At 53.3% G+C, this 27,660-nt stretch overlaps 1 protein-coding gene across 2 annotated transcripts; it reads left to right on the forward strand.

Annotated features, from left to right (window-relative positions):
• The first annotated feature begins 96 nt into the window (after window positions 1–96).
• LOC105697347 (protein patched) lies at window positions 97–26,540 on the forward strand. Of its 2 annotated transcripts, none has more exons than XM_012420595.2 (11): window positions 97–317; window positions 6,453–6,645; window positions 14,671–14,860; window positions 15,100–15,169; window positions 17,100–17,197; window positions 17,350–17,563; window positions 20,909–21,316; window positions 21,399–23,240; window positions 23,330–23,818; window positions 24,025–24,148; window positions 24,629–26,540. In XM_012420595.2, exons 1-11 carry the CDS (start codon window positions 117–119, stop codon window positions 24,781–24,783), a joined length of 3,984 nt encoding a protein of 1,327 aa, XP_012276018.1. In that variant the 5' UTR covers window positions 97–116; the 3' UTR covers window positions 24,784–26,540. The 2 variants fall into 2 exon arrangements, with proteins under 2 accessions (XP_012276018.1, XP_012276019.1); XM_012420596.2 differs by having other exon boundaries at window positions 117–317; window positions 24,632–26,540.
• The last annotated feature ends 1,120 nt before the right edge of the window (window positions 26,541–27,660 follow it).

A 27,660-nucleotide genomic window follows, 5' to 3' on the forward strand; every position in this document is an offset into this window, starting at 1 on the left:
AACAGTGAGAGTGGTTCCTGGTCGCGACGCCGGCCAACCGTCTCTCCCTTGACGCGGGCGGCGACTCGACTCGGACGAGGGTCGCGCGTCGCTCCGGCGCAGATGCGGCCGGCACCATGGTCGCCGCGTCCGGGCCTGCAGGGATCCTAGCGGGACGCCCTTCGGGTTCTCAGGCCCCGGCCGGGTCCCAGCCGCAGAACGGCGCACCCCTCGCCACGCCGCCCGAGAAGGACGACGCCGGCGCCCGACACCGCTCCGACCTCTACGTCAGGCCCAGCTGGACCGATGCCGCGCTCGCGCTCGACCAGCTCGAGAAGGTAAGCGCAGAGGGTATAACGGTACCCCGTCTAAAAAATACCTATTTATCACGATTCCGTCAGCAGCTCTATTCGCACCCGGAGCATCGATCTTCTATCTCGATCGTACCCTTTTGTAAAGATGCGCTATGATTCATGATACGTTTTAGGAGCCTAGTACCCTGAGAAAAAAGATTCCTTCGACCACTAGATATTTCTTTGAATTGTACCGAGTAAACGTACTTTGGTTCCAAGGAATAATTATCTGGCTGAAATAAGTTGTCACGATTCCGACGAGATGTCTCGTTAAATTCATTCGACTTCACTTTGATCGAATAGTTGACTCAAGGATAATTTCCAAATGGTTTAAGTAATTATTTCTTTAAGGGAATTAAATGTGAAATACTTTCAACTAAACGAAAAATGGTGAAAACAGCTAAAAGTCTCCTAGGCTCGTATATGACTAAAATTTAACCGTCTCTGGTTGCACATTTTTCTCCGTGTGTACTTTTCGAATTATCGGGACATTTCTTTGGTACCGTTTAATGAGATATTTCTTTGGTACCGTTTAATGAGATATTTCTTTGGTTGAGTGACATTTTTTATCACGCATGATTACATGAAATCCTACCGGGATGTTATATTGCTGTTTTTAGAGATTTATTTCGGGATTTATCGTTTTTAGAGGCGGATGATAAATATATAAGGGTTCAGCCTTATGGCGTGAAATGAGACGAGAAAATGTGAAAATACGAATTTTTAAAATACACGACAGTGGTTGAGGAGAAACTCCCGGGGCTCGACGTCGAGTCGCGGGTCCGCGGGAACTTTGCGGCGGTTCCGGTGCGGAACGACGGGGTGGCCCCGGCTTATCCGCGCGAATGGGCGGGAAAATGTGCTCGGCACGTGAGCGCGTGGGTATCACCTTTCGCGGCGAGCGGTCTTCCTCGAGGACCTTCTTGGAATCCCCGATCCCCGCCAAGCCAGGAAACACCTTCGGGGAGCGACCACGGAGAGGGGGAAGAAGAATGAGAGAGACAGGGCGAGAGGAGGAACCAGTTCCTTCGATTCTCCGCTCTCGGACCTCCTCTCGGGAGCGTAGATTCTTCCAAGGGATCTGGAAACTCGCGCCCCGCCGCGGTCTCTAGCCTCGGTCTCTCCGAGAAACGGCCCGAAAGTCTCCCGTTTCCTCTCTTTTTCGTCACGCAAGTCGCGACCCGCTTTGAGGTCGTTGCCGACGAGACGGGGCTGCCTCATTGAGCGCGTCGCGTCGCCGCGGAAAATCCGGAGCGATATCTCCTCAGGGCGGAAACGACGCATCGCGTTAACGTAGGGCGAAAGGAGCAGCTGAGACACCATTGTTTATGAAACTTTTCTCGACACTGGGCGTACGGAATCCTTGGAAATTTTACAATGTGAATTTCGAAACTATAAGGAAGGTCTTGACACCCACGAAGTTTCATTTTTTTTTTATACAAAATCTTTAAAATGTCTGGACGAATTTTTTTAAAACTGAAATTTTCGTGGGTGTCAAGACCTTCCTTATTGCCTCCGTGTTCACGTTATAAAGTTTGAAACGATTTGCTACACCCAGGTTGAAGAAAAGTTTCATCAACGATTGACCTCTCAGATGCCATTTTCACATAATCTTAAGCGCGGGTTTGAGATTTTCATCCTTGACGCGTCGACGCTGCGCCCTTAGTGGGACGGTTCCAAGATGCGCGAGGTGCGGCCCTTAAGGGGTGGCGGGGTTCGGCCGCCATTTTCAATTCTAGACGTTAATAACCGATCGTTTCCCCTCGAAAGAGCAGGTTGGTGGTCTTCCGCTCTGGAGAGACCCAATTACCTCGAACCTCCTCGATTCCGATGCAGGACTCCTTTTTCTCTCAACAGTATATATACTCTTTATTGCCTCGTAATGGCCGCTCACGCATGATCGGGCCACCGGGCGAGCTTTCCATTTGCGACGTTATTTATGACGGGATCAATCAAATTTATCATTTAAGCGGTAGTAAAGCGCGGCCTTACTGCCGGTTTACCCTGGGCATTTATGTCTATATCGTCGGGAAGGATTCCTCGGCTACGAAATACTGTAAATTCACGTATAATCGGAACCTGTTTCGGCTGTGACATAACCGAGCCCGCTGGGCCGACTGTGTTTGCATAACGCGCTCTCGGCTGCAGTTTACTGCCACTTATGCCCGTAAAAGAACATCCCGAGATAGCTTTATCAACGGCAAGACCTCGCGTGGATTTTTCACCCACTTTCCCTGGGAAGGACTGCTTGTTTCTTCTCGAGGAAAGGACCCCCCTTCAAGATGGCGGCCATCGTACGAGGCGAGACCAGGTTACGTAACGAGTGATATCATTCGTTTAGGGCTGGGAATTATTCTTTTATGAGCACCTATAAAAGGTCGAAATCTGGCCGGGTTCACCCGGGCAGTTAAAACGTCGGGGTGGATTTATATCCCGGCGTAAATATATTAGATCCAACGACGCTTCCTCACCTACGAGGTGGATTTTTAATTTCGGTGATAAAGGGAAAAGGGACGAGTCGAAAGGGGCGCGAGGACCCCACGTGGACTCTTTTTTTTTTTCTCGCTCTTAGGTAGGAGATATTCGGCCTCTTCCGGGGAGCTCTCGGCGCTGACAATCGAAGATGCATTTCCGAGGTCGGCGCTCCACTTTTCCCGAAAGCGTGGCGCGTCGGCGCGCGTTCGGGATGAGTCAGTGACTCGCGGGGCCAGTGGCCCCCGCGCGCGAGTAGGCCCGAGTGGGTCCGAGCGGACCCGAACGGGCCTCAGTGAGCCCCGACCCCCGGCGCGTACTTGGTACCGGTTCACTTGCCCCCCGTCCGTGGCGGGCCTACTATCTTCCCGCCGCTTAACGTGCCTCCTTAGTCCAGCCTCCCTAGCGATAAAACGGTACCGCGTGCCGCCGACCCGCGCCAACCTCCGAACCTCGTCCTCTGCAGGTGGAAAATGTGGAGCCGCGATTTTCAAAGAGTCCCATTTTCGAGGCTCCGACAGGGCAACGAGATAAATTTTCGGAGGGTTCCGGGCATCGGTAGCGCTCCACCCCCCGGTTCGTCGGTCCTTCGGACACACCCCATGGTAGCCTCTCGGGCGGTGGTCGGGCCCTGCATCTCGTAACGCGTTAATCTCTCCCAACTGGGACGCGGCACAATGGCCGACATTCAGTCGGGTCGCGGCGGGCCGGATTAAAGGGCGCCGACGGCGCGCGGGTCCCTCGTGAGGCGGTCCCACTGAGCGCGGCGCGCCAACTCGGCGAGGATTAACGACCAATCGGAACTGTTTAACCACCCGAGGCGGTCGGTGGAATTCTAACCTAAGGCCCTGGCATGGTTTGGAGACAGCTTCCTTCCTTGTTTAATCGCGTCGTTTTTCGGACGGTCCTACAGAACGCGTCGCGTTGACGACCAATCGGAATTACCACTCTTAACCACTTGACACAGTTTGATGGAATTCCGACTTAAGGCCCCGACACGCTTTGGAGCGAGCTTCCTTCGTCGTTTCTCATTTTCGGAAAGTAAAGGAACAGCTTGCTTGTCCTCTTTTGGCCTCTGCTACCTTCGCCACTCTTGCACCCCAGTTTTCTCCTCTTTCACCTTTCTTACCCCTGGAAAGGGGAGGTCGCGTTCCGGCGTCATGGATGTCAGGAGAGAAAGGAAGAAATAGCGCAAGGGCCCGAGGGCTTTACGGGAGGCCGGCGGTCCCCAAGGGGGGTGGCGAACCGAAGGGCCCGGGCCGTTTCCAAGTAGCTGCGCAAATCTCGTAGGAAGGGCCCATATAGGGCGGCCGAAAGGGGACGTCGGCATTTCTTTCTACTTTTGACTTTCGACCGGGGCCCGCCGTCGACGCGCCCTATTCCCCTTGTCTAAGCGACGTCTCGTGAGATTTTCGCGAGAAGGGTAAACCCTAAACCTCAAACCATTACACCCTCGACCTGGCTTGACCCTTCGTGGGGTTGCGACTTTGAAAGCCGACACCCTTGAGCAGCGGGATGCTCGGAGCCAAAAAGAAATGTGAGAAACCACGGGGGAAATTGTACATCCGAAAGGACGCAGGAAAGAGAACGACTCGCGAGGAGGTAGAGTGATCACAGGTTAGGGGAAAAAAAAAAATTAAAGCAAAAGGGGAGCTTCATCCGCCTCGGAATCGCTCGAGCGAAGTAGTTTGGGTGTGTTCACGCCCACGCACGGCACGAGCGCGAACGGATAATGAGACGTAAGATCGTTCTGTTAAAATGTCACGACTTCGGCGAGAAATCGTTAAACTCGATCCACACGAATAAAACATCCAACGAATAGAATATCCTTTTCGAAGGGTACTCCTGCGAACCGGCTGAAATTTCAACGCAAACGTCCAACATTTATAAAAATTGACGGAGATTTTTAGACAATTTTTATACACCTAAGTGAAGTTTCACAATAGGAAACCGCGAAATGGAAAAACATCGGTACTTATATCAGCGAAAGAATATCCTGTTACTTTGAATTTCTGATTTTCAAAAAATGTAGGCCGAGACCAACATCTGCCTGTATTTTCCGAATCGATGGTCGATGCTTTGAGGGTTGCGCACCTCCTTAAGTGACTGTTTCTTTTTTCTTTTTGGCCAAGATCCTTAAATGTCAGGGAGAAGGACGGGTGCGCATAGTTGGAGCGAGAGAGCGAAGGAAGGGAGAGGGACGAAAAAGAGGGACCTTATTTCCCTTAAGACTCGCGCGATCTTGGGCCTTATGGGGTTTTACGGCGGTGGGCCGCATCTGCGCGTCGCGGGCCCCGCGTGCGGGACCACCATCGTTGACACGAGATCCTGTTATGCCGTCTGCTATCTCCTCGCGGCCCGGCTCGCGCTATAAAAAACATTAAAAGTACGAATAACATAAATTCGTTAACGTATCCTGGCGAGCTCGGGTGGCGCGACCGGGACCTCGGATTACGGACGTGTGCACGCTCACCTCGAGGCGCGCGCGCGAGAGTGCATCCCAGATATGCGATCTTCTTACACTGCTGATCCGCGTAAGAAGAGTAACCGCGGCGCCTTAAGGTGATGTGAAAGTGGTGTCAAAGAGTCCTCGTTTATGAAAACTCTTCTCCAAATCAAGCGCACCGAATCGTTTCAAACTTTGCAACGTGAATATAGAGGCTGCAAGGAAGATCCGACCCCCCATGGAATTTCAATTGTTAAGAGATTCGCTCCCAGACGTTTCAAAAAAATGGTATAAAAAATGACATTTCATGGGAGTCAGAACCTTCCTCATAGCCTTCATATTCACGGTGTAGAATTTGAAACGATTCGATACATCCAGTTCGGAGAAAAGTTTTCACGAACGAGACCTCTTTGACGTCAATGTCGCGATTAAACCTGTGACTTTTTAGCACAGGATGCTGATCACCGGAATTATTAGCGAGGTGCACTTCAGATTCGATGCGATCGGTCCCATTGTTTCGGTATTCCGTCCAAATTTCCGTCGGCCGAATACTTCAGCCGGTTAGTTGTAATCGTAACGACTCCTTTCCGTGCAGTCGGGGAGCGGCTCGTCGCGCGTCGCCTTAAATTTGCACGCCGCGGCGGAATTACCTTTACAGCCGCGGTAAATCTTTTTCGAGGGCCGGTCCCCTCCCGGTGCCATGTGGTCGACGGGATTCGGCCCGCGTATAGAGTTACCCGAGCTGCCCTCGAGACTTGTACGCGTAGCTAATTGGCTGGAAAACCTGGCTATCCGATACCGCGAGCTACCGCCCCGAAATACGTGAGCGTAATAATCGCGTCCGTATTTTCCTCGATCCATATCCCCCGGGGCTAAGAGTACCCGAGAGATAGAGCCCCGGGGTACGTCGGTTGGTCGGCTCTCTCCGTCGCTCCTTTGTGCGCGCCGCCGCGGCCCTCGGTCCCTTTCGGTCCCTCTCACTCCCTCCCGTCCCTCCTGCCGGCCGGTCGGTCGGGAAAGATAGGCATTGTTGCGGGTGGTCCGCGCGGAGCACATTGTCGGACCGGCCACCAGGTAGCGTGCGGCGTTGCCGCTCGCGATGTTGCGCCGCTCGCCGGCCTTTATGCGCGCGCGCGCGTCGCCCGTCCCGAAAACCGCGCCGAGTTCTCAGGGTGGTTCTGACGTAACCTCGGTTGTTGCAGGGCAAGGCGGAGGGTCAGAGGTCGGCGGTGTGGATCAGGGCCCGGCTGCAGGACCAACTGAGCCAGCTCGGCTACTTTCTCCAGAGGCACGCCGGCAAGGTCCTCTTCGTGGCGATACTCGCCCTCGCCACCTTCTGCGTCGCCCTAAAGTCGGCCCAAGTGCACAGCAAGGTCGAGCAGCTCTGGGTACAAGGTAAGCTCGCCATGAAATGCCATAAAACGCCTTAAAAAATGAGAAAAAAGCCCTCGCGCCGATACCTAATTTCCGCACCAACTGGGCCGTCAATATCTCGCGATACGAGAATGGAATTGAGACAATGGGCACATGATGTGCATCGTAAGCAAGAGCAAGTGAGGGTCAGCTATCCAGTTGAGCCCGGTTTTTATTTCCGCAGTAACTTGACCTTAACTTGAACCTAACTTAATTGTACACTGTGTGGAATTTATGGGGAGCGTATATGATTTACTTATTCCCTCTAACCTTTGTCCCGATCCGCGCCGCCCTCCGTGCGACACCGACGCGGGCGGCGAGATTTCGACCACGGCATCGGAACGGAAAGGAAAGGCGATCGCGGCGCCTCTAGTCGGCGTTTCCGGTCTCTCGATGACCGTTATAAACGCGCGAGCACGCTCCGGCATCTCGGCAGGATTTGCTCTCGAACGTCTATATCCCGAGAGGGGCGAGGGTTCTCTCTTCGCCCTTAATTTCTGGCGTTGCGTTTTTCGGGCCGCAATGGCGGCCGCGCGCCTCGGGGTTTTCCTCTCGCGGCGCGCGCAGAACTGTCGCTAATGGCGCCTGTCACTCACCGGGAGCGAGTCGGACGCCCCGCGCGTCCCGCGATGTATTCTCGTGCGTTCGCTCGCGGCGGAACACAGAAAAACGGCAGGGACAAAAGGAACGTCGCGAGCCGTACCCCCGGCACGCATTAGTTGCGCCTTGGGTGGCCTCTATATTTATCCACGACTCGATGTTAATTCAAACGCTCTCCGCGACGGGCCGCCGCGGAGCGGCGCCACCGTCGCCCCTCCCTGCCTCGCCGAGCTTCCTCCCCCGCGACTCCGAGTCTCTGACTGCGCTCCACCTTTCCTCCCTCTCTTTGATCCACTCGCCATGGTCTTTTCTCCGTTTCCTCGGAAAGTACGGTAATTAAAAGCAGCGGCTGAAATCCGAAAGTCTCCCCGACTCGTGTACGCGCGTACAGTTCAATCGACCAATCAACCGTTCTCGTGCATTGGATACGTGAGATTACACGCGTAGACGAGATTACACGTCCCGACACGACGCCTCGGAGAGATTATACGTCACGACGCGACTTCTCGGCGAGATTTTACGTCACGGCGCGGCGAAAGCGACCCTCGGGGTTAACCCTTTTAGTGGCGGACATCGATACATCGTCGTGCGACAAATGTCCAACGATTTCGGTCGGCACTAAAAGGGTTCAAGCGATATGAAAGTAGCATCAAGGAGGTGTTTCCGTTCGCGAAACTTTTCACTGAACTGGGTGTATGGACCCATGAAACTGGCCATCTCGCCCGACGGCTTTCCCTTGGGGGAGGTGGGCAATCACCGCCGCGCGTTTCCCGGGTGACAGACCAATCGGAAGGTGCGGGCCGGCGCCGTGTTGCCGCGTGCACGTGACGCGCGAAACCGATCGCGCGGAGAGATCGATGCCGGATATCCGCGAGCGACGGCTCGAGGGATGCGGGCCCACTGTCTCTCGTCGACTCTGTCGAACATAATAGTCCACGCCCGTACGACAGCCCGCGGCTGGACTCAATGAGTCACGACGTCGCAGGTTCGCTCGCCGGTCGAGCCTCCCCTGATTCGAGGGAACGTGCCAAGTGCGCCGCCATCTTGGCCCGGTAGAGCGGTCCGTTTTTCACGGCGACGCGGCCGCGTTATTTTAGTTCGACGTGCCCGGCTAATCCCGCGATCGTATTTCCGTCGGTTCGTTTTCTTTTTCTCTAGATCCCATGGGAACGTCGGCCGAACTCGTGAGCACGTGGCCGGGGACCACGTGGTCGATATGCATTCGGATGCACGTGCCCACTGTGCAGGGTCATATGGATACAAATACCCGCTTAAGGTCGATTTACATGCGTGCAATCCGTATCCATTCCTTTCGATCCATCGAAAAGGATATAAAGTAGCTAGTCTCGCCCTGAAACTGCCGGAACACTCCGGATACTGAACTGAACCAACACGGAATGGATCGAATGCGGATAAATCGACCTTTAAAGGTTAGCCCCGCGCCGACGCGAGTGACACTCGGTGACGTCTCTCTCTCTCTCTCTCTTCATCTCCCTTCCTGGATATCTTGAGGGCTGCTCTTCCCTTGGTTTCTTTCCCGAGGGGGAGGGGGAGAGGAGATAGGTTTTACAGACTATTCCAGGAACGACGGTCGGTCCTTTGTAAACGCCCAAGTGGTGGCCGAGTCGTTAAAACCACTTGGTTTTCGTACACCCCGGGATTTCGGGGCCGACGTCTCTCCCCGGCCTCTTCTCTTCCGAGATGAAATATCGAGCTCGCGCATGGACCTTCGATCAGTCGGTCAACCATGGATCAGAATTACTTTCGAGCTTCCAGATCTCTCGCACTGATACAACGTATCGATCGCGTGCGATGCAAATTTCTTAGCGGTCGCGTCCCCGGCGATACCCACGCGAGACTCGTTCCCGGCTCGTTCGCTCTCCCCTAAAATTAACACCTAATTTTTTCCCGCTCCTCTTTTCGAACCGAGCACGTCGCACCTCCCGAACAGCGAGGAGAGGGGACGCCCTCGTGGCCGCTAGACGCGAGGCCGATACGTGGGATTCTTTGTTACACGACGCGTCGCCTCGCCTCGGTAAAAAAGGTGCCCCGGTAATCGCCCGTTCGTGTTCGGTCCAATTAGGCCAAGCCTACAGGGCGCTTCACGGCGACCGTCCCCGGATCGCTCGGATCGGTTATCGCGCCTCGGTGGGCCTTAATCGCGATCTTAGCGGCAATTACGCGCGCGATTCGCCCCGCGAATCGCCGATCGTCCGGTTTCTCGAGGCGCCGCGTCATCGTCATTCGTCCCACCGAGGACTGCCGGACAGTTTCCACCGAGGGGCTATTCCTTCAGAAATCGGTGAAAATCTTTGCGAAACGTTTGCCTTTGACTTCGTATGATAAACAACTATGCGATTCGGTAGCAAGGGACCGTCGGCCTTAAAAAATTGTGAGAACGTTTCGGTGATTTCCAACCATTTTCCAGGGATTTCTGTTTGCAATTTACAGCTGATTTTAACGTATTATTAAACTCTACGGTTTCCTGAGTGAATACCCCCTTCGGTTTCCCCTCACTGTGTGGTGGAGACGTTGACCGAAATTCGATCAATATTTGGAGAAATTTAGGGGAAAATCGCCCCTCGTGGCGCGATCGATTTCCTTCTCCTGTATATTCGTATCCTCTCTCGCGATTACGGAAACACTGATTAACCCTTTTAGCGCCGACCGAAATCGTTGGCACTTATCGCAAGACGATAAATCGTTGTCCGGCACTGAAAAGGTTAATTTTACCGATAAATCTCGATCTTAATGACAAGGCCGGATTCTTTGGATGCATTTCGCTTTCACGGCGATCGCGTATGACGCTATCGAGGCATTGCAGTTATTCTCGTTAAACGGGACTTGTCGAGTGATCGAGGCTTTCTGTAAGGGCCTGTATCTCGAAAGAGGAGCGCGCCTCGGTGCGACGAGGAGAGACAGAGGACGAAGGCACGACCGTGCACGAGGGCCGGTCGACTGCTTACATCTTCATTAGGCCCCCATGCCTCGCCGGGAGGGAGCGAGAGAGAAGGGAAGGGAGAGGAAGAGAGCGAGCCCCTGCGGGGCCCGCCGAAGACGAGAGAGTCGGAAGACCGCGTCCAGAGACCCACCGGGAATCTGTTGTTGTTGCACCGACGGCCGGACGGACGGACGGAGGGACGCGTACACAGAGGATCTCATCTCTCGTTTACTCGGGCATCGCCCGCCGGCTGCGAGCGGTGCCCCGTAAACGATCGTTTACCTACCTGTCGCGGCACCGATACCGCGGACGTCCCGCCGCGGAATGCGTCGGATCGGGCATCGGCGGTGAAGCGAGTCTCAAGTCGCGAGTAACGCCGGAAGCCGATTGGCTGGCCGGCGGACCAATCGGGGCCGCGTGAGGGTTGCCGACGCGCTTGCATGCGCGGTCGACTTGGCTTTCGTCAGATCCGCGTCGGCTGCGGTGGAGGGAGGACGCGTGGATCTCCGGATTCCAGGAGCCCGGGGAGGAGGGGCGGGAGATGAGGGGGGGGAGAGACCACCCCGATGCACGGCGGGTTTCAAAATTAGAATTCCGCGGCAGCGGGCCGGCGCCAGCCGGCGCGCTCGTCTCGGGCGTGCCCCGGGGCGAGTCGGCGCGGCTGAGAGCCCCTGGGATCGGACGGGCTCGGTTCCGGTGAATGGTCGAGGTGGGTGGCCCGCTCGGGCTCCGTGTGCGCGGCCCGGCCAACCAGCCGAGCACCGGTGGGCCCGCGTGCCTGAGCGGCCCGGTCTCGGCGGGCCGCGGAGAGCGCTTCAAAGAGCGCCCCGAGGAGAGCCCGAGCTCGGCCGGCCTCGGCTAACCTCGGCCGAGCTCGGCCCAACCTCGGGCCCTGCGCGGTCGGCGCGTACCGCTGCGCCGCCACTCCGTCGAGGGCCGGCCGAGAGAGCTCGCCGAGCTCTCCTCCGGACCGGCGCGGGCGAGGAGGCCCTTGCTGGACCACTACTATCCGTCCGGTGGGCATCAACTTCGAAAGCGCCGAAAGGGTTTGGGCCTCGGCCCGGCCTTCGTCGAGGAGGCCCGCGAGCACCAGGGCGGATTCGACGGGAGCTTCTTAATTGGCAATTTGTATATACGGATATAGAGTAGACCCGCGACCGGAGATATACCTGCAGCTGCAGGGGCTCCCAACCGAATGCGCTTACCGTCCCTTCGTCTATTCGTTTCCACGTTCGAGAAGGTTCCCGGCGAGGCCTTGCCGAGCTCGCCCCTGTCACCGCCCCAGCAGAATGGATCCAACGGAAGAGGGCGGGACCGGGGCACGCGAGCCAACGTCTTCCCCCGCCGTTAAACTGTCGGCACGGCCTGCATGTCGACGAAAACGTCCCTCGGGCCTTTCGAGGAATTCGGGAAGTCGACCGGCCGAGGCGACGGCTGACCGGAACTCGCGGCGTTCTTCTATCCCGCGACACCACCATCTTTGATTCTCAGCTGATCCTTGCCTCGTGGAGCAAGTCTCGCGCGTGCTCCCGGCCTAGACGGACTTGAAAATAAATAAATAAATAAATAGACCGATCCTCGATCGAGGGCAGGACTCGCGGACTCTTTTCCTGACCCGGTCGGCTCTTTTTGCCGCCGGGCCGGACATTCCTTTCTGCGACGTCGATCCTCCGCCATCTTTCCGATCGACCGGCGCTCTCCGCTCTCCTCTGGGGCCACTTTCTCCTCCGCGCTCGCCCCGCCGCCACGTGAGGATCATTTCCGAGATTAACGCGAGACGTCGTTATGCCTAATAAACCGCGAGTTACGGGCGGCGGTCGTCTAAACTGGCTTATTAATTAGCGCCGACGAGAGAGCGGTTTCGCAAGGTACCTCTCTCCAACGGGAGGCGCCGGACGTTGCGCCTGCTTTCCTTGGACCTGAATCTTTCCCGGGGCAGGAGGAACGAACGGACCGCTCCCCGTGTGGCGTGATTATGCGAGGCGTCCTCCTTTTTTTGGAACCGCTCCTTGGGAAAGATTCTCGAGGCTTCCGGGAAATCGGGTAGTCGTGGTGGGCCCGTGGGCGGTTCGGCAGCCGGCAAAGTACGCGTCCTACGGATAGAATCTTTGATTTATAACCCAATAACGAACGACTTACGATCTTACTCGAGCCTGAGGAAGGGAGGAAGGAATGGAAGGGAGAAAGAGAGACGTCCCGCCGGATGCGCGAGCCTGTCGAGAGATCGACAGGATGTGACGTGGTTCCCTCCGGTGTCGTGTACGGTGTCGAACTTTAGACCGAGGGTGGAAATTGTGGTAAATCATTTATATTAATGAAGAGCCAGTGTATACCGGAAAGAGTATAAAGCTACTTACGACAATGGCATAGATGTTACCCGGAGATGCAACCACGCCTCTAGGTCAAATTGCACGCCAAATACGGTACGAATTCGAAGCTTCGTTTAGGAAGGGAAATACTCGTAGAAGCATTTGCACCTGAATATTTGAATTTATGTATGCCCTTAGGGTAGGTATTTGTTGCATCGCGTGGAAAATTAAAAGCTTTATATGACGAAGTAAAAATACTACGACCTGTCTTGTAACGTTTAATTTTTCCGATATAAACGATTTTGGCAGGCAAATGACAGGACGATGCTCGGAAACGGCACCCTTGTCTCACGCGAGCACGTGGGAACGTATAAATCTGCTCCTCTTCTCTTCGGCATTCTTCGGCATTCTTCGGCTCGGTTCGTGGTTTGCGCTCGTGCGGTGCGGCGTTGCGGTTATCGCGCGCACTTCTCGCCCGGGTGCCGCACCGGCGCGAGCTCTCGGTCGGGAAACTCCGGACAGGAGGGACGCGCGCACCTGGGTCGCGCGCCGGCCGAAACGAGGGAAAAAGAAGACGCGCGGCGTCTCCCTCGGGGGCATCGAAAATGGAGAAAAAGGAGATCGAGCCACGCCGCGGATAACATAACGAAACAATGGAGCCAATGTCGGACCGCCCGGTGCTGAATGGCCAGTGGCCGAGAGAGAGAGGAGGAGAAAGAGGGAGAGAGGGTGAGCGGTGCGGAGGCGAGGCCGAGAGAGAGCGGCCGACAGGGGCAGCTCGCAGCGGGCAATTACGGTAGCCGGAAGGGGACAGACGGGAGGGCCCTCTCTCTCCCTGTCTCTCTCCCTCCCTTGGCCCGCGGAAGGGAGAGACAGGGACGGAGAAATAATTACAGAGACGCCCCGTCGATAAATCAAGTCGCTCTCCATCCCTCTTCCGCTCCCTCGTGGCTCGATCCTCTTCTCTCTCGCTCCCCCGGCCGGGCCCCGCGGTCCCTTCCTTGCCGACTCCTCGGGGTCCCTCCGCTGGTGCGCCGTTTCTTGCTTCGTAGAGCGGAGTAGTGTCTTTATTACGGGAGGCTCCGCTGCCCGCATTCTACAGGCTGATTCATCCTCGCGGACGAGCGAGGGTGCTCCTCCTCCGGGGGACGGGACCGAATGGGAAACGAAGCCATGTCCTTCCCGGAAGCTATCGAGAACTTGCTAACGGATCGATTCAAATAATAAATATATACATGTATATAAATATGTCGCGAACTGCTTGCCAGAGACTGTAGATGAAATCGTTGAATAGGGAACATTTATAGCTTTCTTTACAAAATATTCTCCGTAAATTAGCAAATGTATTTGCTGCAGCAGCCAAAAAGAATATTACAACTATGAATAGAATTTGTGTTGCCCCCGTGAAAAGATCGTTTTTTCTTTGCTGCCAAAGTAACGAAAATGTTTCTGGTCCATTTTCAAGTGTTCACGTTTGTTTCTGCAAGTGAAATTTCTTGCAATGACCGCGAATTTTTTTTCTGCGGGTAGATATTAAAATATATCCATCTTAAAATTATAGAATTTGCCGTTATGATACCCACTGCCGTGCCTACGGAAGTACCTATAGACGTATCGGTGACTTAGCGCGAAACTCTACCGAGTCACCTGATCGCCCCTGAATGCTAGCCGGAGACCGGGGGTGTCGATGCTGCGCGAAAGCAGGCCATCGCGAGAGGACCTCTTTGTGCTCGTGCTTATCTCTTTCCTTTAGTCGACACATTTAAGGGCAATTATAAATTTGTCCGTCGCCTCGGCCGACGGGTTGAGAGCCGCTGGAGCGGAGCGAGCCGGGTGGTCCCGAGGGCCTTGCCGTAGCGCCGCAGCGCGCAGAGCCGTAGCGGAACGAGCAAATACGTCGTCGGCATTTTTGACGGTGAAATCCGACTTGGCGGGGCGCGACGTCCGTCACCCCTGCCCTTGGCCAATTATGCTCGGGAGTGGTCGGAAGGGATTTGGAAAATCCACCGCCAGGGCGGCCGTCGAACCAAGAACGAACACCGCTAATGAATCGAACGGGTCGGCGCCTAACGCGCGCGAGAAAGGGGGGCCCAGTTACCCCGTTATCACGCTTGAATTAATGCAAATTATTCCATTATATCGTGGTTTATCTTGCAGAAGGCGGAAGGCTGCAGAGGGAGCTGACGTACGCCTCGGAGGCCCTGGGCGAGGCCGCCGCGTCGACGCACCAGCTCGTCATCCAGACGCCGAGGCACTCCGGGGCGAACATCCTGCATCCCGCCGCCCTGAAGGAACACTTGGCGGTCCTCAAGGCGGCCACCGAGGTCACCGTGCACCTGTTCGAGATGTAAGCTGCCCCGGTTATTAATAATGCCGCGCGATAAGCGCGCCCCTAGCGGGGGTCAGGGCTCCCGAGCACCCGGCCGCCATCTTGGATCCGTCGTATCGTCCGATATACGGCGGATCTCTTTTCGTCGTTTCTGTTTTTTTTGCAAGGGTCTCGGGAGTCTTCACCCGATTTTCGGTTTTCTCCTCGAGGTTCGATGCCCCCTGTACTCATATGCGTGTACTTTGTCTCGTTTACAGCACGTGGAGGCTAAAGGACATGTGTTACGCGCCGAGCATACCCAACTTCGACATGCACTACATCGACCAGGTAATTCGAGCCACCGGAGACGCAACTTTACAAGCCCGACGCGCATGCGTCCGCATTTCGAGCCTAGGCTCGTTCTATGAGAGGGCGCTTTCTTTGAAACGTCGGTTGATTCTTTTCCTGGATCGTGCAGTAGGAGCGAATCACGGGGGGAAAAAGGATGTTTCGAGGGAAACCGCGGAAAATCGATGCCGCAAAAAATGGCTCGATCTCTCGTAACGAAACGGACCTCGGGCTCAGGCACGGGTAGATGCACGTGAGACGCCAGCGAGCACGCAGAGGGGACTAAACTAAATAAGCGGAGAGGCAATTAGCTTCGCGTAATGACGGGGTGCGGCCGCGCTTCCCTCTCTATTCCTTTCTCTCTCGCTCCCTCCACGGCGGTGTCATGTGTGGTCCGGCCCTCTCTCCTTCTTTCTCTCTCCCTCTCTCTCCCACTCCCCGTCATTATACGCAAATGCGACCGAGCGCAGTAAATACCCGAGCGAGCACCGAGGAGACCCGAGAGGACGCTCTCGGGGAGGGCCGAGCGAGGAACGTCCTGTAATCTGCCGCTTCCGGTTTCTCGAGCCGACTCTCCGTCCCCCTGTCTCTCTCTTCCCCCCCCCCCCCTCGAGCCAGCCTTCCGAAAGGTATTTTCCTTTCCTCCATCGGGAAGACGCGGTGAGCCGGACGGCGATGCGCTCGCGTCGTCGAAGACGTCCTCGAGAAGGGGTTGAAATTAAGGTGGCCTGAAAGCGGCATCCGAGGTGTTTTGTTTATGAAACTTTTCGTCAAACTAGGTGCACCGAATCGTTTGAAACTTTACCATGTTAATGTGGACGCCTTAAAGAAGGGATTGACTCGCGGGAAATTAAATTTTTTTGCAAAAATTACGAGATCCTTCATTAAAGGGAAAGGTTCAGAGAATAAAATTTCATGAATTTCGGAACCTTCCATAGGGCCTCCAAGTTCCTGAGATGAAATTTCGAACGATTCGGTACATCCAGTTCGGAGGAAAGTTTCGCGAACGAGACCCCTTTAGCTCCATTTTTATGCCAACTTAATGGAGGTGATGTAAATCGGTAAGGGGAGAAATAGGGTAAAGTCCCGTCGAGAAACTTGATCGACGTTGGTAAAGAAGATTTTTCTAAGTACCCACGTTGCCGACGTTCGTTTTAATATTGACTGCTGTGTCGAATCATATTGAGTATTGTACTAAATGGCATACTCCATCTGTCGTTTTCTGGTCTGGGTTAAGTTGACATTTTTTTTTCGAAAATCCAAATTTGGAACGTATCAGGATAATTCCTAGGTGCTCACGAGTCACCCGTAAAAGTTTCACATGGGTCGATACAAACCCCTAAAAATAAGCGTTTTATTCGAGTCGATTGATTTGAGGGGGGTTTCACTTCACCTTAAGCTGACATTGCGAGAAATAAAATTAGAGCCACGAGTTAATGCGGGTGAGTAATCTTGCACCGAGTCGGTCGGTGCTCGTGGGTGCATTGCGAGTGCATCGAGGGCGGGGGGGGGGGAAACGCTCTCGTCGGGGGAGATGGCATCGTCCGCACGCAGCCTTCGCTCATGAAACGCGTTTTGAAGAGTCCTTCCTGGAAGCGGAGAAAAACCTAATCTACGGTAATCTCCCCTCGCCGGTCTCGCTGGTGCGACAGGGTTATCGAAAGATAGACTGGCCGCTCTTCTGTTTCCAGAATCCCCTGGGTGGTCCACGTTCGCCTCCTGCTCGACCTCTCCCCTCTCAACGCCGTGCAAAAGGACCGCTGAGTCGGTCGCTAATTTCTGCGTTTCGCTCAAATCGTCGCGCTTTATCGCCCCGCGTGCGCCGTCCTTCTCTTTGCACTCGCGCCTCGCGATGCACTCTAAAGGCAGTGGCGCCTCGTAGCTATTCACGAAGGTGCGATGTACGACGCTTCTTTCTTTTATTTTGCAGATCTTCGATAATATCATCCCCTGCGCCATTATCACTCCACTGGACTGCTTCTGGGAGGGCAGCAAACTCCTGGGCCCCGAATATCCTGTACATATGCCGTAAGCAATCGATTCGAAGCTAAACTCGGAGCGGTTTTAATTGGCGGAGGAATTATCGCCGGCCAGGACGGCGGTGTCCACGATTAAAATCGCCCCAGGTCGAGGGGATGCGTTGGCGTCGCGAATGACCGAATTTGGTTTGTCGCCGACAGCGGGGGCCAGACCAACAAGCCGGTCCAGTGGACCAACCTGAACCCTTCCGGGATGCTGGAGGAGATGAAGAAGATGTCGTTCGCCTTCCCCTTCAAGACTCTGGAGGATTACATGAAGCGGGCCGGCATAACGAATGGATACCAGAGCAAGCCTTGCCTGGACCCCACCGACCCGGATTGCCCCGAGACCGCTCCCAACAAAAAGTCCCAGCAGGTAGGTCTCCCAGGATTCAGCCTCGACTGGGTTTCGAGGAAGAACCTCTATATTTTCCCTCCTGACGGTCGCCGGAAAATTTACGGCCACGCAGCGACGACTTCGTCTGCTGCAAGTGTCCCGCGATGGGTGGCAGCGGAAGCGCGCGCCTCTTATCCGAAAATAATGCGACTCTCTCGACCGCACCGGTCGCGATTTGCGAACGTGCATGCGACGAGGTCTTGGAAGTTTTGCGCAATCGACGTACTTGGAATTCGTCGTGGAGGGATAAAATTCGGCAGTCGACGAGAGGCGTTTGACGCCGGCAGACTCCTCGGCTTTGCCGAGGCCGACGTTCCCGGACGACGTGTCCGGCGTACGTGCTCGGAGATCGTTGCGCTCGCCGAGAGACATTGTGAAAGTCTCGAAGCGGCCGATGCCGCACGCGAGGACCCCCGCCGGAATGGCAAGTGGTCACTTGAGATTCTCTCAATGAAGAGCCCCTTCCTTCTTCGTCATTCGAGGCGCGGAACCCGCTCTTGCCGGAATCGCCAATCGCGCCGATCGGCACCTTTGCCTCGCGAATTTTACTCCCGAGGCCTCCTCGCTGCTTCGTGGGAATTATCTGCGGGTGAGCTTTCGGTTCCGCGAAATCGACAAATCTTGTATCTCGGTGGAAAGATTCGCCAGGTAATTACGTCCTCGCTGACGAATGCACCTCGTTGCGGAATAAAGTAGAGATTAGCTCGCAGCGAGAGCCGGATGAGCGCAATTGATCGTCGTCGGGTCGCGCCGCAAGCTTCTTCTCGGACTCTGCACGCCGACTCAGCGCGCTGCACTCGTCTCCCCCGGGGGGTGCGGCGGGAAAACGTAAATCAATTAGACGACCATTAGAATCCATTAATCGGGCCTGATCAGCCGTCGCGGATCCCGGTAATGGGCATTCGAGTCGAGTCTCGAGACTCGCGCATACGTGCCGCGCGTTAGAACAAGAGGATTCGCATGACGTGCGTCATTATTGCGCTACGCCGGTGGTCTCGTCGTGAGTATATTACGCACCCGTCGTTTCGCCGGCATTAACATAAGAGCATGCGCGTACATACCCGGTACATATGTGCCCCAGCGTGTGCGCGAGCACGCGCGTTATTGCCGCCAGTCGGTACCACTTCGGCTAAGGACTCTCCAGGAGAATCAGTGGCGCAAGTGTTTGCACGCGAGAAGGCCTGTGTACGAGTGAGTACGAGTACGTACCGGTACACGGGCATTTACTCCGCTACGTGCGCGTACACCCGCGCCACGGGTGGTCCTCGACATTCGCGAGATGTCTCCGGGATATTAAGATCTCGAACACGCAACTGCTAATAGTTACCATTTGTCTGGGAAACGTGGAGGTACTCGGTCGTTCCTTCTCTTCCTTTTCGTCCTCCGAGGTCATGAAGAAATCTCGCGGGCATATGTGGAAAGTTATATAATTTTCGTATTTACGTGTTTTCGTATTTTCGTATTTTCATATTTTCATATTTTCATATTTTCATATTTTCGTATTTTCGCATTTTCGCATTTTCGCATTTTCGCATTTTCGTATTTTCGTATTTTCGTATTTTCGTATTTTCGTATTTTCGTATTTTCATATTTTCATATTTTCATATTTTCGTATTTTCGCATTTTCGCATTTTATTTTCGTATTTTCGTATTTTCGTATTTTCGTATTTTCGTATTTTCGTATTATCGTATTATCGTATTATCGTATTATCGTATTATCGAACTCTGAATGAAAAATTACGCTCGAGATGAAATGAAAACACGGGCACGCGGATAAGAGGGAATTTTATTCCAGCGGGACGTTTCAACGCTTTGTCGATCGCGGGAGATTTTTTAAGAAACTTTTTTAGCGTCAGTACGGTAAGTTCGATTTTTGCGACGGTCGCTTAAGAGAAAAACGGTAAAATGTTTCTTCATTTATGAACAGGTGGTAGCATAGTTGGCAAGATGGTAGGCCCCGGGACGCTGGAGCATAGGTTCGATGTCTACTTCACGTTTTTTTTTTCTTTTCAATCTTTCATACGTATGATATGGAAATTTATATCTACGTAAAAAGAAATGCTGATAATAAGAGATTACCCGTTTTCGATGAAACATTTGAAACACCATTAATTCTATGCCTTTCGGGGAATCGCGAGTAGACGGTACAGCGGATAGCGGAATTCAAGAGGGAATTTTCCGGATTGGCGGACGAGGGGAGGGACGGAGAGCTCCAGAGCCATTAGAGGATAGTGGACCTGGTGCACCTGGTGTACCCAGTACTCGAGACCGGAGCGCCGCTCGCGCCATTTTCCGAGCGTCTCCGATGAAGTTATTAGGCCGCTCGCAGCGTCGACCAGCTGCGCGGCCCTTTTTGCGACCGACCAGGAGAGCAATCTTCCCTCTCGTTCCGCGCGTCGCATTCTTGGCCGATTATCGGGACTCGGTCGTTTAATTGCCGCGGCGACCGGCGTCGATTCCGCCGCCGCCACGAGGGACTCAAAATCCGCGCAGGTGACAATTAAATCGGCATTTTTCCCCGCTCGCGGCCGACAAGAAAATCGCAAGGACTCGGGTCGCGGTCGCCGACGACTCCTAGAAGATCCGATTATTGCGGCTAAGGATTGTCAGAGGTGGCGAGGCGATTTTCTGGCTCTCCGGTGAGAGGAGACGCGTTTACGTCCTTCAATGGGACCGGGTGCATGGGTGCATAAGCCATGGGATAATCTCCCTGGGTGGGCCGCCAGGGCCGCATTCGGCGCAGGGTGCCCAGGGTCGCACTCGTCGCTCGGCCTCGTCGAGTAAAAACCGGAAGCCTCTTCGCCGAGGCCACTTTTTCCCTTTTCTCGCTTCCTCCTTTTCCCCCTTTACTGCGCGCGATTTATGCAAATTCGCGGCGTTTCGTTCAACGGAAAGCGGGGTACTCGAAGACGGAGCGCCGCCTCTTCGTCGCCGACACCGTAGATTTTTTATCGGGCCGCGACCGATACGCTTGGAAAAGATGGATTCTTGAGGTTTGGGGTAGAGCGGTAAAAAGGCGCGATAGCTCTTGGGAGAGGCCGGACCTCCCGGCGAGATTTTACGGGCCCTGGAGAGAGGGTTCAGGATTTCGGTGACCTTTCCTTTCTCTATGGCTCGGGAACCCTTTTCCGTCCTCGTCGAATCGATGCCTCGACTACCTCTCGGAATTCCTAGACCCGAAAGGCACGCGAAGCCCTCTCACCGTGGATTCCTCTCGTTAGATTTCAGAAGTGCCCGCATTTACACCAGGAATTTCTCTCCTTAGATTCCAGATATGCATGTATTTCGAATCCACGCATTTTCACCGGGAATTCCTCTCGTTAGATTCCAGATGTGGGAGCCGAGCTGACCGGAGGGTGTTACGGATTCGCCGCCAAGTACATGCACTGGCCGGAAGAGCTCGTGGTCGGCGGTGCCAAGCACAACAAGACGGGCCACCTAACCAGGGCCGCGGCCCTGCAGACCGTAGTGCAGCTCATGGGCGAGAGAGAGCTGTACGACTTCTGGGCGAACACGTACAAGGTGCACCACATAGACTGGTCCCAGGAGAAGGCATCCGTAGTCCTGGAGACGTGGCAACGGGCTTTTAGCAACCAGGTCAGGAGGCAGCTCAACGGGAACGGGTCCGCTCCGTACAATCTGTACGCTTTCAGCACGACCACCATGAACGACATCCTCGGGAAGTACAGCGAGGTCTCGCTAATGAAGATCGCCATTGGGTGCGCGTTGATGGTAAGGGCGAACGTCCGTCTATTAGGGATTCCGGTTCCTTGGGTTTGGCATCGACTGGAAGTCTCACTTTTTAACGTTTCAGCTGCTGTACGCGGGCATAGCTCTGCTCAGATGGAAGGACCCCGTGCGTTCTCAATCCGGCGTGGGAATAGCCGGAGTGATGTTGGTGTGCGCAACCGTGGCTGCCGGGCTGGGATTCTGCGCGCTGTTGGGGATCCCCTTCAACGCCGCGACGACTCAGATCGTACCGTTCCTGGCGCTGGGATTGGGGGTGCACGATATGTTCCTCTTGACCCACACCTACGCCGAGTTGTCCGTGAACGAGGTGCCGAGTTGTGAGCAGACCGGCGTGGTCCTGAAGCGAACGGGTCTCTCGGTTCTTCTAACGGGACTCAGTAACGTGTCGGCCTTCTTCGCGGCGGCGATAATCCCGATCCCGGCGCTCAGGGTCTTTTCCCTCCAGGCCGGGATCCTGATTCTCTTTAACCTGGCGGCGATGCTGCTGGTCTTCCCCGCGATGGTCAGCTTGGACCTGAGGAGACGCAGGTCGGGTCGCTCGGATGTTTTCTGCTGCTGCCTCCCAGCGGTGACCGGCAACAAGACCCACTGTGGGCGGAGGAGCAACGGCACGGCCAAGCACACGGTCACCAGGGCGATTCCGCCCGAAAGGAGAGAGACTTGTACGCAGATATTGACTCCTCAGAACCATCGAAACGAGCCGTGGATCGGAGGCAACGCGATCGACGTCGAGTCCGAGAAACCGTGCACCGAGGAGGACACTCTGACCGGATGCAGCCAGGACGATTGTCTCAGTTTCTCCCTCACTCAGCTGGCGGCTAGACATTATGCTCCCTTCGTGACCAGACCGGCTACCAAGGTCTTCGGCATGATGCTACTTGCCGGGGTCCTGGGTGGGAGCATCTGGCTCGCTATGAAGGTGGACGACGGCTTGGAGCTGACGGATCTGGTGCCCCAGAACTCCGACGAACACGCCTTCTTGGCCGCTCAGGCCAAACACTTCGGCTTCTACAACATGTTCGCCGTGACCGGCAGGGATTTCGAGTACCCCAACAACCAGAGACTCTTGTATGAGTATCACGACGCTTTCATGAGAGTCAAGAACGTTATTAAGAACGACGACGGAGGGCTTCCAGAGTTCTGGCTGGGTCTCTTCAGGGACTGGCTCAAAGGCCTCCAGGGCGCCTTCGACAGGGACTACCGAAACGGGTGCATCACCCAGGAACGGTGGTTCAGGAACGCCAGCGACGAGGCCATCCTTGCGTACAAGCTGCTCGTGCAAACCGGACACGTGGACAACCCCATAGACAAGACTCTGGTCACTCAGGTGAGACTGGTCGACGCAGAGGGCATCATCAATCCCAAGGCCTTCTACAATTATCTCAGCGCCTGGGCGTCCAACGACGCCCTCGCCTATGGAGCCTGCCAGGCCAACTTGCGACCGGAACCTAGACAGTGGTTCTACACCAACGATCACGAGCTCAAGATCCCGAAGAGCATGCCTCTCACCTACGCGCAGATGCCGTTCTATCTGCACAGGCTGACGGAGACCAGGGACATTACCGAGCTGATCGGTAGCGTCCGGAACCTCTGCAGGAAGTTCGAGGAACGCGGCCTGCCGAACTTCCCCTCGGGCATTCCTTTTCTCTTCTGGGAGCAGTACATGGACCTGAGGAGCTGTCTCGGCATTGCCCTCTTGGCTGCCCTGGGAGCCAGCGTGGCCGTGGTCGGAATATTATTGTTAAACCTTTGGGCAGCTTTGTTGGTCGGCACTGCGCTAGCTGGAGTCGTTCTCCAATTATTGGGTATCATGGGACTCTGCGGTATCAGGCTCAGCGCGGTACCAGCTGTTCTGCTGGTAGTGAGCGTTGGAATTGCCGTGCACTTCACCGTCCACATCTGTTTGGTTAGTACGAGATTAATTGCCTGTCGTATTTACTTTGAAATATAGACATTGATAGAAATTTCACGCTCGATTTTCATATCCCATTTCAGAGCTTCGTAACGAGCATCGGAAGCAGAGATCGGCGGATCCGACTGGCCTTGGAGCACATGTACGCCCCCGTGATCCATGGGGCCTTGACAACCTTGCTGGCCGTGGTGATGTTAGCCTTCTCCGAGTTCGAATTCATCGTCCGCTACTTCTTCCTGGTCCTCCTCTGTCTGATTGGTGTCGGCCTGGTAAACGGCCTCTTCTTCTTTCCGATTCTGCTTTCGTTGATCGGTCCCTCGCCCGAGGTGATCCCGAATGAGCATCCAGATCGGATATCCACCCCGACGCCACCGGCTTCTCCCATCGTCAGGAGGTCCAAGCCTCCTGCTCCGCCCAGAAGGTCTCACAAAATCGAGAGCGCCAGATTGCACGCCGAACCGTCCTTGACGACCATCACGGAGGAGCCCAATTCCTGGCACAGCACTCAGGAGTCCTGCATCATCGTCCAGCCAGAAGTGAAGGTGGAGACAACCTCGACTTGCGGAAACCAGGTGCGTCGGCGTGCACTTTTCCCTCGAGGAAGAACGCTCTGTCTTGAATCTTACGCCCTCCCGTTCGGAGCCTGAAAAATTAACATTGCAACCATGGTCCCTTTGGAACGGCTCTCGGCGAGGTGTCCCTTAATGCTAGTTTGACGATAGGCTGATGGAGATCCCGCAGCATGACTAACGGTGTGATCTTTTGTCCCGACTAACAGAACTGTAGCGGATCGGACTCGAGTGGGTCTAGTCGGACATCGCCGGTACCGTCCGCATCGCACATCACCACTAAGGTCACTGCCACCGCTAATATTAAGGTCGAGGTCCACACTCCGCTCACCAGTAAGTATCGAACAGTCCAGGCTAGTTGACTTAGAAAGACTTTGAACCGAAATTGGAAAAACCTATCGAAGAGCGAAAACAAAACGGCACCTTTCTTGAGTGATCTTTAAGGTGATGTAACAGTGGCATCTGGGTCTCATTTATGAAACTTTTCTCTCAAACCGGCTGTACCGAATCATTTGAAATTTTATCTCATGCACATGAAAGCCCTAAGGAAGGTCTTGGCACTCATGAAATTTCATTCAAACATTTTTTTGTACAAAAAATCTAATTTCATGGGTGTCAAGACCTTCCTTAGGGTCTCCACATCCACGAGGTAAAATTTCATATGATTCGGTATACCCAATAAGGACAAGTTTCATAAATGATTGACCCCTGCCGCTTCGCGTCACCGTAAGCGTTCGCTCTCTGCGGATCTTGGAAGAGTGTTGACCGGTGTACGGAGGAAACGTAATAATGAAAATCCGTGTGTCCTTATTGTAGGTGGAGTGGATCGTGGTGAGAAGTGCCGGCACTCCAGCTCGAGCAACAGGAGGAGTTCGCGCTGCAGTACGAGCGTTAACACGGGGGAGTCTTCCGGGTCCAGTTCTGAGCCGGATTCTGACTCGACCTCTAACTCAACCAACAAGCACTAACGGCGAGTACCGGGACGACCGGCAGCTGCTGCTCAAGTACCACGCTAAGCGGGAACCCACAGAAGGCTGACTAGGCTAGGCTATTTCGCGAGTCCTTTTAGGCGACTCGATCGTTTCGTTACGTCGCGCGAACCCCTTAAGCCCTTGACAAAAAAAAAAAGATACGCTGAAGTATTACGAGACAGTGGCGTCCCCATAGAGGTAGTTGTAGACGCCAGGTATCGCGTGTGAACGATTCCGCGCGAACGCGGTTTTCCGTCCGGCCCTCGGCAAAATGGTTCAATGTCCTTGAAGGGACGAGACCCGCACAGGGAACCGGAGTTGGAACCTAATTTTTAGACGTGTCCTATGCTCGGTATAACGATTCCTTTTTTATAATGTTTACAACGCGACCCATGTTGCCTGGGAGGGCATTTTTTAACGTGTACCAATTGACAAAAAGTAATCGCCCGATTCGTAATGGCGGGCGGTGACGCGCGTCCGGCAGAAACTCGTTGGTTCTGCTTTTTTATACTCGTGTGGCTGTATTATTTTGACCGGTGTTCAAAAACGGCAATTTTTTAGTATTGAACGTATACTGGCACGGTGTGTCACCGATTGATATTTAATTGAATTAAATGATAACTCGTCCAAGTATTAATAACTTTAATACAGCACGTTTCCGATGGCGGTCGATCTCGAAAGGTGCTCCATTTCGACCTTGTACGATTTCTCTTTAAAATGACTGCCAGCTTCTGAGACACAGCGATTCTTATAGCGAAGCATGGGCAAATGGATTTAAAGGATCTGGGTAGGCATTTCAGACGATAAGAGACGCGCTGAAAGATGATTCGTTTTCTACTGGAGCCACCATTTTACACATTTGAATGACTCCATGATGTAAAAAAAAGTAGAATACATTAAATGTATGTCAAAAGCATTGAGATAATTCTATTTGTTGTCTTTGGAGATCTCTTGTTAATTGTATATAAACACGTGTCCTTGGAAAGGTGCAAAACTAGTTCAATTTGTTACCAATGGCAGTATCAGCTACGTACCTATTCGAAGACTATTAATGCATTTTTATGAGAGCGTAGAAGGGAAGAAAAAGAAGAGACGAAGTGCCTCAAAGCAAGGCCAAGTTTCCTAAGGAAAGCAATAAGTCGCGACCAGGGTATTTGTTTAATTTATTGACGAGCAGGATGACTGTTTACGAAACAGAGAAGGGAATACAAAATAAGCGGCCGATTGTAAAATTGGCATGATATTACAATGTTTTCTTTTTTTAATTTTACTTAAAAATAAGTAAGGATTCGAGTAATCTCCAGTGCTAGTATTCGTTCAGTTTTAATGTTGGATAATGGAGAAGCTTTTGTCAATAGAGAGGCTGGCTCGACGACAGTATGTTACCTACAATAAATCATTATTTGCATATTATTGCGACGATTGTGTTGTTTTAAAAGAACTGTATCATTGCCGTGCCATCGAACCTACACTTGCTGCAAAAGTCAAAGGTAGATTGGCAAAGCGATGTTCATTTTTACAGTTTATTGGGAAGTATGAAATTTAAATTCCTATTTATAGTTATGCATTAACGCTTGTATGGTGCATTGATGCAGAGTGAATGTGGTTCGAGTGAAATGAGTCTCAAATCTATTTATTATTTATTTTACTAGCCACAACTTGATAATTCAAGTATTTAATAGGGAAAGACTTTGTACAATGTGCGTTCAAAGCATGGTGACTTGTAAAAATACTCAACTATTTATGTCGCCGTATATATANGACTACGAATAGTCGTCAAATGATTTTATCTATGAATTCGTAGAATCGTGTGTACAATGAAAGAAGTATTTCTGCGCAAAGTCATTTTGTATACAATCCTAGTTGTAAGGATGGTATTTAATTGGAGAGATATCCTGCGATGATTTCAAATCTCTCTCGTCTCTGTATAAAGTGAGGTTTGTTTAACTTAAGAAGGAAATAGTCAATATACCTCCATTACCGCGTTAAGTTACACCATGACTTAATATTTTAATAACTCCACTATATGAACTAATTATTTTTTATCAATTGAATATACGAACGTTTACTTGTGTACAATGTATATCGCATTTTGTACATAAATATAATGATATGATAATGAGTGTGTTCTACGACTGATAAATACTTTCCTACCCTTTGCCTATTAAAAATTACTGCGTCTCATTCGGGAATTACATTTTTCAGTCCGGAACGAAAATAAACACCGAGAATTGTCTGGGAGATTTAGATCAATTTTGATGCACGCGAAATTTATTCTATTTTTATCTCGTTGATCTCTGAATTCAGTTTCAACGTGAAGATAAATATCGCTATTACCGGCGGAACTAATTATGGCGGGAACCACTGAAATATAGTAAACTGAAATGTATATACCAGAGATGAGTTGGGAGATTGCTCACGGGCAGGGTCGTGCGATCGAATCCTGTGCTGCCCTCTGGTTTCGTACGTTAACTTTCATCGTTTTTTGCCCCCAAGGGCGGGCAACGAATTTCTGATAGGGCCTCGCGCACTCACGATGGAGGTACCATCTACCAGTCGCCGTTGGCGGCTCACGTACTCGTGAGCCGCCTACGGTAATACCATGCGGCAGTTGACGGTGTGGCTTACCTACGCTTACCGACACTGCTCGCTTTTGATGGTAAGGGAAGAACACTAGTGACACTCCATTTGACTTTATCTACTTATCTACTACTATTAAGTACATTGTTCCCGGAAGCCGACGTGATGCGGAGCTTTGGGGCATGCGTCGGTATCGCGTACGGAACTCTCGTGCAGCGAACCTGTTGAGTGCGATAGCTCCTAGAAATCTTCGCGCGTCCCAACCAGCCAAGCGCCAAGCTACGGGTCGAGACG

This window comes from Orussus abietinus, unplaced genomic scaffold (assembly GCF_000612105.2).
Source record: "Orussus abietinus isolate OABI.00-Male unplaced genomic scaffold, Oabi_2.0 scaffold286, whole genome shotgun sequence".
NCBI lineage: Eukaryota > Metazoa > Arthropoda > Insecta > Hymenoptera > Orussidae > Orussus > Orussus abietinus.